The sequence below is a fragment of the Solanum tuberosum genome, unplaced genomic scaffold, assembly GCF_000226075.1.
Source record: "Solanum tuberosum cultivar DM 1-3 516 R44 unplaced genomic scaffold, SolTub_3.0 scf00483, whole genome shotgun sequence".
Taxonomy (NCBI): Eukaryota; Viridiplantae; Streptophyta; class Magnoliopsida; order Solanales; family Solanaceae; genus Solanum; species Solanum tuberosum.
In genome coordinates, this window is record NW_006239406.1 from 78,149 (window position 1) to 88,284 (window position 10,136).

Consider the following 10,136-nt stretch of genomic DNA (forward strand, 5'->3'; position numbering starts at 1 on the left):
GAAATGGCCGTTTGGTGGGCCCAATAGCTGTTACCCAACGCCTGGCAACGGCTAGTTTAATTTAAATTTTAAAAAATAATTAACAAAGTCCGCAAAACCGGACCAGACCGGGGCGGAATAAACTCCTCACCAAATTTTTCTAAGTTAAGGTCATTTTTTAAAAGTTTTATCAAGCGGAGAAAAAATTTAAGACCGAACCCTCATGGGGGACAAAAATTTGTTCAAAACTAAGAGAACATGCATAGGCAAAAGAAGAGGATATTTTGATTTCAAAATAAAAATATTTGCAAGACATACTGGCAACAAGAATAGGGAACCTTGAGCAATCAATGAGAATTCATGACCCCATTCTGCAACATATGTTCATAAAACCATACCAAACATAAATAATTATGGCAAGCACATCCATTTAACTGCAAGGGATCTTTCATGGACTACTTGGATTGGTGTTGAATGAACCAACTAGTCTATCAGGACACACTATATAGATGTGAGATCATGTTGAGAGAATTTCTTTCCCCATTCCTATTCGCCTCCCATCATCTGCAAAACCGGAAAAGTTATTACGCAATAACAAAAACACAAGAGGGAGAGAGAGCTTTGAAAACAAACGCCAAGAACTGGTTAAAAGAAAAGAACATGCTAGGTTTGGTTAGGGGGAATTTATGTTCTCACAGTATACAAATAACTACCTTCAATTTATGGAATGTGGCAAGAAAATTTGTTTTTCTACCTAACTAGTAGCAAGTACATTTTAACCTACAGAAACTAACTCGACAAGGCTTGTTTGAGTGAGCATCAGCTGGAAAGGTAAGAACTTGAGTAATGTGATACCCAACAACAAATTGGCCAAACAAGATTGAGTGGTTAACAAGGCTTCCTGTTTCTTCACTAACTACTTGGATTTTAGATTCTGGGTCAGCAAGAACGGAACCTAATTCAGGAAATGAGAATGAAACCCACTAGGTTATCTAGCTAGTGGTTAGACAAGTTTTGTGTGTGTATATAATTATGAAAATCGACCCACTACTTCTTATTCTGGACAAAGGAGTCCTGTCTATTTCACTAATTCGGGGAAGATACTGAATTTTTTGTATTTGAAAAAGATTTCTGAAGGGATATCTGAAGTAGATGGTGGTTGATAAAGAACTCTCTGATCATAATTTCCCGTATGAATACTGCATCGAACATGAAACTTGTGGTTGGTAAAACACTGATTCGCTTGTTGAGACCTAATTCGATATTATATATAACAAGCACACTTCAGCCTCCAAAAGTCTAGTCAGTCATCTACTCGAGCCCAAATGTTTTGCTTACATCAAAGTTAAGGTAGATAAAAGAGAACAATCCTCGTATTGAACGGGGAAGTCTGATTCATCAAAGGATAAGATGTTATGGCATGAAGATAGGTTTTGATGTTCATACTAGCTAGTAAAACATGCCTTATTACTGAAAATAGAGTTGTTTCATTTTTCTCTACAACTTCAGGGAGTTCATTCATATATGTTTTTATAATTTGCAAGTGCCCCTAGAGGGTGGGTAATGTTCTACAATTAAAAGAGCACAATGCTTTTGTGTTTTGTCAGTAAATTCTTAAATTGCTAAACCTTGACAATATTATATTACCTTGAAGATATCACCAAACATGCCTTGAAGAGGACTTTTACGTTGTACGCCATAGAACTTCTTTGCAACTTCATCTAGCAACTAAACCACAGAACAGTAAAAGATGTGAATTACGAGGAAAATCATCAGTCTAACTGGATAGAGAATGGAGTCATTAAACAACAGAACAAAACTACAAAGAGAATCATTCATCATAAATATTGAAAGAAGGCACATTACTAGCATTTTCAAAGAGCTTACCTCATTAAATAGAGGATCTCTATCTATGCTAGACTTGTAGTTCTGTCTCAACATATTAAAGAGAGGTAAAGCATCTCTCTGCAACCTGAATTACAAATTGCCATCAATTCATTTGACTTTAATGAAGTAAAAGACATGAGGACGATCACAAGGCCTCAATGCCAGTGCAGAAGCACCAATTTTGCAAGATCTGACAGACAGAGGGGAGGGTACAGGAGGAATGTTTGTAAAATTTGTGAACTTACTAATGATAGACAGTTGGAGTGATTCAAAATGAGAAAGAGGCAACAGCATATAAAAAATTTAAAAATAAATGCTTTTTAACACATCAAAATAAAAAGTAAAGTATTCAAAAAACATACTGAGACTTACGTCAGCAAAAGGTAGTTGACAAACTGCATTAATTCTGACTGAGGAAAGTCAAGATGCTTCGACTGCATTTCCTTTTCTACCTCATCCATGAGCTTGTTAGCATCTCTTAGATTTCCCAGAGACAAGTACCTGCCAAAGCAGAATGACAAAATGAAACTATATGCTCGACCTACAAGCTAAAAACTAAAAAAAGCGTAAAAAAGACTTGACTGGAACATCAGTCAAATAGAGAATTTAAACAGCTAGAGAAACATATTCTAGTTTATGGCTCTCAGCGGGGCATCTTACACTCATATTAAAATTTGTTAGGTATATGCATTGAAAGAATGTTTCAATTTTAAATAAATTTTTGTCCAAATGTATTTTCTAAGATGCCTCGCCACCATGTTCCTAGCATTCTGGTAGCCATTTGTGTTCCATATACTGGAACAAACCGAAAGTGATTAATCTGGTTGACAAATATGCACAAAGATCGAACATTACAATGAAAGAGGCAATAACATGCAGAGCTACAATAGTGCAAATGCTTAGAAAATTGCAAATATTTACAGACCTTGGAGTAACTGTAAAGTGTAAAATAATTTATTCAAATACAATGTTCCTAATATGAACCAGCACAAATGGGATATACTGAGCAGAACAGTAATTGAATGCAAGGCACTTATTCATATTACAACTCTGCTTACATCAAAATTGCCCGGGCAATAGCCAAATCATCCTCTCCTGGATAGCACTGCAGGTTAAATGTTATGAATTACATTATATTTCAAATCAAGTCAATTGCCCACAAAAAACTTCATGAAATTGCTGCCTAGCAAAAGCAACAAAATGCTAAAATGGAAGAAAAACTATATTTTCACAGGAAACTGGAGATCCAGCTTTTGAACCTAATATATTTGCTCGTGATATCTAGATAGCGAAAGAATCACAGGAATCAGTGTTTACCTTGCCCATAAAATTGATGATAGTCGAAGCAAATTTCTTGAGATTCCTTCCTCTAACAAAATGAAAAGATACTTTAACCATGTCCTGCAAAGTAAGAAGAATGTAAGGAGGTCCACCACATTTCCAATGATTGGCCTTGGAATCCAATTTCGTTAACTGTCAGCCACTACTTCCTTTCAATTTCAGATAGAAAAGTACTGTGAGGAAACATTAAGACCGCTGCTGGTAAAGACACTACAGTCATAATATGAAAATATTTAACAGCTACTACAAGCAGGTCAAGTAAGTGGAAACCTAGACTAACGGATAAATATCATCTTATGCTTTAGCCTCTTTCAAGTTGTAGTTCCATACAGTATTTTAAGTATGAGCAGGGTGAAAAAGGCGGTCATTAGCAACAGTTGGACTCTAAAACAAGATAATCATTCATTTTATTGCCAGTTCTTAATTTTGTGAATCATCTTAGTCATGTTAGAACCTAATCTTTCTTTCTAGAAATGAAGATAGAACCATGTAAGTGACATAACGGGCATTTCATGTTTCTTTTAATAAGCACAGAAGAGCATCAAGCTTGGAGAACATACCACTTCAGGAGATTGAGAATACATATAATCTGCCAGCATCTCATGCAGCTCTGGAGATCCGTACCTAAGTGCACCAAATTCTGCTGACCACCTATAAAAGAACAGCATTTTCTCACCAAAAGATGCTAATAAATAAATGAGGTCATAGAACATTGAAAGAGGACAAGATGTCGCCGCTTAATAAAACCACTAAGATAATTTTCCCTGAGAACTTTTTATAAAAATGTTTCAAAAGACCACCCATTTACGGAAACTCATTGGGTGCAGCTCTTTAAGTATTTTACAGAATCATGTATATAGAATTAACTGCCTCTCATCGCGTCTGATCACATTCACAAAGTAGGAATTAGTCTCTAGTCTCTAGGATAAGAGTGCTGAGGTAACAGAGAAGTTATGTCGTCACCATGTCCTCATCATACATTGTTCTGTTTGTATAACTTGGTGTCAAGAACTTCATTTCCACACATTGCACATACTCCTTTACTATAAGCACGGGTATGACAATACTTAGCATCTTGATGCACTTGTTGCTTGCAAAGAGTGCATTTTGTGTTTCCGTGAGGTGTCCACTTTTTTTTTATTGTTCTCGTTAGGCTGCCACCTTCAGTATCGTTGCTGGCACCTTCTTTTCCATTTTTTAGGCAAAATCACTTTCGACAACTTGCACTTCGTGGGCTTGGTCGAAATAAGTTGACACAGAACAGTGTCGTCAAAGGCTCTCTTTAAGCGCGCTTAAGCCCTGAAGCAAAGTTCAAAACGTGTGCTTCAGTGTGTATTCAAGATTCTAAGGCTAATTGCTTCCAAATTTGTATCTGGGGAAGATCTGCCCTGTGAACTCATAATCGTGTATGAGCTCTTATAAAGAGACAGTGGCACGGTTTATACTAACCCTTGACAGAAATTTCTACCAGAAAAGATTGCAAGATGAGGTAATGCTAACTGTTTCACACGATATAACAAAGAGGAGAAAAGAGTACTTGAAGATGTCTTGCAGGAAGATTGTACAGCAGTGTGGATCCTCCAGAAACGACTGCAGAATGGACAGTGGGACTTCGAAAGTGAAGGTTTGGATTCCAGGGAACACATTGATACTTCTCCGATTTCCATAAAAAATGAAAACCAAATAAGTTTTGAGGAGAGCTAAGGAAGGTGAAGCCTTTCTTTTGCTCAATCCATGGTCTATCCAAATAGGCTGCACAGATTAGATTTTGAAGAAAAGTATGGAAGGGTCTACATGAAGATTACCCAACCAATTGTGTAAAAAGTTAAGCGCTGCTTCTGGAGATCTAAGTACATTTGCTGAGTTCGTTATTTCTTCTTCTATCAATTATCCAAAAAGTATGGTACCCGTTCACTAAAAGCCAATTCCCTTTAAAATTAAAAGCAAACTCAGTAGCTAATCCTCAGTGGTATAATATAACATGTTCAACAAATACATAATTCAAACAACAAAAATGATATGTTTTTTAAGAATTTACAAATGAAACAAACATAGAGAATATGTGCAAGGACGAGAGAGGGAGAGCATCTAACTTGATAGAAGCTTTTAAGAAAGAAGAACAGCATTCTACTCGGGTTTTGGCTGCTGCAATGGCTTCTGAAAGTTTTTGCATATCATCATCATCGTCATCTGTGAGGTCCAAATTTTGTGGCACCAACGGTCGAGGAAATTTCTCATAGATTTTCCTGACATGGTCTAAGGAGAATTGCATTATGATCAAGCAAGAACTGGAACTAATTATTAAGCATCAATACATGAAAAAAAGTAGAGCAGCAAAGTAGACATTACCCCTTATGATATAGCAATATGAAGTCACATCAGGATTTAATTCATGCTGGTTAACTTACAGAATATTTTGTCTCTCTTTCCTAGTTATTTGAAGAACTCATATACAGAAGAATACGTATAGATCCCTTAAATTTAATGAAATATTATACCTTTGAAGTGACTGTTTTATTATCTTTCGATAAATAAAATGCAATCAGTAGTTCCTTTTTTAAAACTGGTAACAATTTGTTTTAAAGCCAGTAGTTAGGTAATACTGAAAAACCATATTTACAAAAAAAAAAGAAAAGAAGAGAACAAAATATTAAACTGAGATGGCAATCCTAGACAAATTTCAAACTCTAGGACTGTTTCAGTATCTTCATATTAAGCCTTTGTACACCAGAAACAAAATAACAATATACAGTTAAGCTTGATCTTCTACACATTGCTGCCACTATCTTCAGCATATCCTTAATGCTGAGGAATACAATGTACCAATTTCAAAAAAAAAAACATCTGGCATTTCTCTCTCCAGATGGTCCACCAAATATATGCTAGGATAATCCTCCCTCTATCTCTGTTTCTTGCACCAATTCCAACTACCTCTCAGCTAAAAAGAGTGTCAACAATCTTACTAGGCATTGTCCATGAGATGCCTCCCCGACTAATAAAAATCTTCCACAGCTGGTCAGTGACAATGCAGCACAGAAAAAAAATGACCAACTGTCTCAGCATCACTTCCACATAAATAACATCTTGAACATAGGGATATTCCCCTCTTTGAGAGATTGTCATTGGCTAGCACAGCCTCATTAGCTATAAGCCAAGTGAAATAGGCCACTTTTTGAGGCACTCTAGCTTTCCAAATGTGCTTCAAGCACATGTAGTGATCTGTGTCTTAGCTTAATTTAAAATCTTGTCACCTTGTAAATACCTTTGCTATGTCCATTCCACCATAAACAGTCCACTCCATTTTGTGGCCCTAGAAAAGATTCCAGATACTTGTAAAAGTCAGTGAACATTGGAATCTCCTATCGTTCAGAAGTCTTCTGAGCTATGTTGTTCAGACTCCCCAAAAATGTTGTCACACCCGGATCGGATCCTCCAAAGATGCACTACTTTTGGAGGGTTCGACATGCTTGGCATTTTTGAAGAGTCAAAGCAACATGGAGGACCAAATCCCATTCAACTACTGTCTTGTGTTAAATGTTGGGCTAGGGCAAATAAATCAGGGAATAAATCTTGTAAGCTGGCAGAACCCATCCACTTGTATGTCCAAAACAGTGTCTTGTTGCCACTGTGAACCTTGACAGTAGAATGACTTTTTAGGAAAGGCCACTAGGACCTAATAGTTCTCCATAGGCTTACACCGTAAGGAGTAGTAACTTCTTTAAAAATCCAACTATCCAGCTGTTTGGTTGTTTTGATAATACTACAGAGAGTTTGGAGCTCCTGAAAATATCTCCACAGCCATTTCACCTTAAGAACTTCACTTTGATTCCTAAGGTTTTTGATACCTAGTCCACCTTGACTTCTAGTTTTTTTTTAATCTTGTATTTTAATAAGATTTTTTCATTTACTAAATGGAAGCTTCTTTTCTCCTTATTACTTCTCCAAAGAAAGATCTCCTGATTTTGTCTATCCTCCATCTAACATCATGAGTATAGCATCTACGGCAGAATTTATCAAGATAATATATCTCTGCTTATACATATTGTGAACTCCATCTGGACAGCTTCTCAATTTCACCAAAAAATCTCGTTGGTTCTTGATTTGCTCCAAAGGCATGCCAAGATAACTGATTGCAAGGTACCACTACTCCAGCCAAAATCTGGCACAACTGCTCCATATTGGATGTCAAATTAATTGGGAATAGATGGCTCTTACTCCAATTAATGTGAAGACTAGAGAAACTTTCAAAATATATCAATATTATTCTCACAATTAGAGTATCATCAGCATACTAGAGATGAGTAATCTCAAGTCTGTTTTCTCAAATTCTGGGAACTTTGAAACCCTAGATCCTCCTAATCTTAAGCATATTGTTAAGTCCCTCCATGGCTATAATAAATAAGAAAAGGGATAAAGGTTCCCTTTGTCTTATCCCTCTATGTGTACTAAAAAAAAAACTTCTGGTACCCCATTACTAAGGATAGAAAATTTCAGAGTTCAGATGCAAAACCAATTGATCCACTTCTCCACAAATTCCATCTGTCTCAGCATTCCGAGGATGAAATGTCAGTTGACATGATCATACGTTTTCTCAATATCAACTTTACCAAAAATGCCATGCTTTCTTTGTCAGATTCCAGAATTAATTGCTTCATTAGTTGTCAACACAATATCCATTATTTGTCTGCCTCTAATAGTGTTTTGTCGAGCATGAAGCGAGAAAAGCGACAAATCTTGATGATTCAATATCTTATCACATTAAAGGCTCTAGTCATGCGGTATTTTTCAGAAGTTCTAGGGGATTAATATTTAATACAAGTTGACCATTATCAGATACAGTTTTTATTTTCTTTAAGGAGGGTAATATCAGAGTGATAGACTCTTTTCTTGATATAACAAATTACTAGGACTCCTTTCTTACTAAGTGCAAATTAAGTCAAGAAACAGACACGTGAACTAGAAAGAGTGGAGTGATTCGAAGTAATGATAAAGTAGGATAATTAACAGAACAAAACAAGAATAAAGAAATGACTAACTGATAGTTCATGAACAAACTCAGCTTGATAAATTATAAATGTATAGAATAGGAAAATTTACCAGAACGTAAAAACATAAGAGCAGACTTACCAAGAGTTTCTTCATTATAAGAAACTTTTCCTTTTACAAGAGTTTCAACAAACAACAAAGCAAGCTCTGACCCACAGGTAACCTGCAAATTGTCAAGATCGTCTTTTATCAATACAGAAATAAAACATGTCCTTTTTTAGTCTCGCAACAAGAATAATCTCAAATTGCTTTGAGTTTCAAGTATATTTAAGTGTCATTACCAACTCCATCGAGTCTAAAAATTTTCATGGACATAAGTTTGACCATGACGTCATCCAGATTAGATAGTAGACTTTTGTTGCAAGTGATAACTTTATCTGCTGATTGTCCACAATACGTATAAGTAATCTTCCCACTGGGAATGTCTAGGAAATGAAAAATGTACACCCCTAGACCCTCCTCAAATCCAAATTTATACGCACTCCTTTAATTTTAGAACATCCCAAAAATGTTTCGCACGATTTAGTTCTATACAACTTTCACGATTCAAGTATATTGAGGTGTTCAATCTATAATGCTTTCTGTATCAAGCTAACTTTTCAACCATCACTCTAATATTTTCTTCTAGTATCAACAACACACCCACTGTAATCCCACAAGTGGGGTCTGTTGAGGCCTGAGGATAAAAGTGTACATTGTATACAGATCTTACCCTACCTGTAAAGATGGAGAGGTTGTTTCCTATATAACCTCGGCTTAAATTAAAGCATTTCCAAGCAATTTGAAAAAGGGAATACAAAAATGAGAACAATAACAACAACGAAATAATGTGAAACATAGAGCAGTACACAATATACAGAGGAAAGAACAATAACGACAACAAAATAATACGATAACCGAAACACAAAAAAACACAGGCCATAACCAAAATCAAAAAACAAGAAACTATGAGAATAGTGCTAACACCACTAGTAAGAAAGAAGATCCAAGTACGACCACCAAGACTATCCTGCAGGAACGCTCAACCACCAGCTAAACTTCTACCCTAATTCGTAACCTTCAATTAACATCTTAAACTCTATGGATCCAATCAAATACATTCACATAAAATCGAGAAAGGATACAAGTGTAATCGATCATAACCTGTCCATTCTCCAATTGTAAGCAAGCACCACACTTAAGAATATCCAAAGCTTCAGAGTACCTCTCAGCAGACACATATCTGAAATCATATCAAATATACAAAAAAACTGAATCCAAGATTACCCCTTTTAGACTTGATGTCAAATTATCAACAAAAAAAGAGAGGGGTTTTTAAAGATTGTACCTAGCACTTATAGACTTAAACATCTGTTGAGCTCCATAGTAATTTCCCTGTTTTACAACCTTTTCCAACTTCTCAATATTCTGCAAATCATAAATCAAGTAAATCAAACATCCCTATACAAGAAAATTGGCATAGATTTTATACTGAGGGGTTAATTCAGATTTAGTAGTTTCAAAAAAAAAAAATTATGCGTCTTGGGGCACCTCTTGAGCTGGAGGCAGTGTCGCACGTTTGGCTCTCTCTCGAGACATCCTTGCGATGAAAAAGTAGAGAGGAGGTTGAAGAATCAGAGGTTTTAATAAGGTCTGAGAAATACTGGAATATTGCATATATATATGTATAATATATGCATATAATAAAAAATAAAATTTGCTCTATAAATTTGATTAAAGTTGAAATTTTGATCTTTTGATGATATGAATAGAAATAATTTAATTACTTCAAATACCATATTTATAAATTGTGTAAATATAAAAATTTTGTTATGTAAACTTGATAAACAATTTTCCTTTTTAAAAAATATATAATGAAGTTCTTATTTTTTAGAAATAATAAT

General features: G+C 35.5%; 1 protein-coding gene across 1 annotated transcript; it reads right to left on the reverse strand.

Moving 5' to 3' along the window:
- Positions 1-240: 240 nt before the first annotated feature.
- Positions 241-9,894, reverse strand: LOC102590172 (Golgi to ER traffic protein 4 homolog). The gene is made up of 12 exons (XM_006364196.2): positions 9,784-9,894; positions 9,581-9,660; positions 9,397-9,475; positions 8,335-8,416; positions 5,301-5,463; positions 3,768-3,858; positions 3,184-3,267; positions 2,925-2,971; positions 2,239-2,367; positions 1,867-1,951; positions 1,627-1,707; positions 241-543 (listed from the first exon to the last, which is right to left on the reverse strand). Exons 1-12 carry the CDS (start codon positions 9,829-9,831, stop codon positions 526-528), a joined length of 987 nt encoding a protein of 328 aa, XP_006364258.1. The 5' UTR covers positions 9,832-9,894; the 3' UTR covers positions 241-525.
- Between the last annotated feature and the right edge of the window lie 242 nt (positions 9,895-10,136).

Bases quoted from the DNA above. Each gene is read 5' to 3' on its own strand.
- LOC102590172 (XM_006364196.2), bottom strand. From the start codon at position 9,831: ATGTCTCGAGAGAGAGCCAAACGTGCGACACTGCCTCCAGCTCAAGAG. The intron at 9,661-9,783 runs GTGCCCCAAGAC...TATGATTTGCAG, and splicing joins CACTGCCTCCAGCTCAAGAG to AATATTGAGAAGTTGGAAAA. The intron at 3,859-5,300 runs GTTAGATGCTCT...GTTCTTTTATAG, and splicing joins TTCTTAAAAGCTTCTATCAA to GTGGTCAGCAGAATTTGGTG.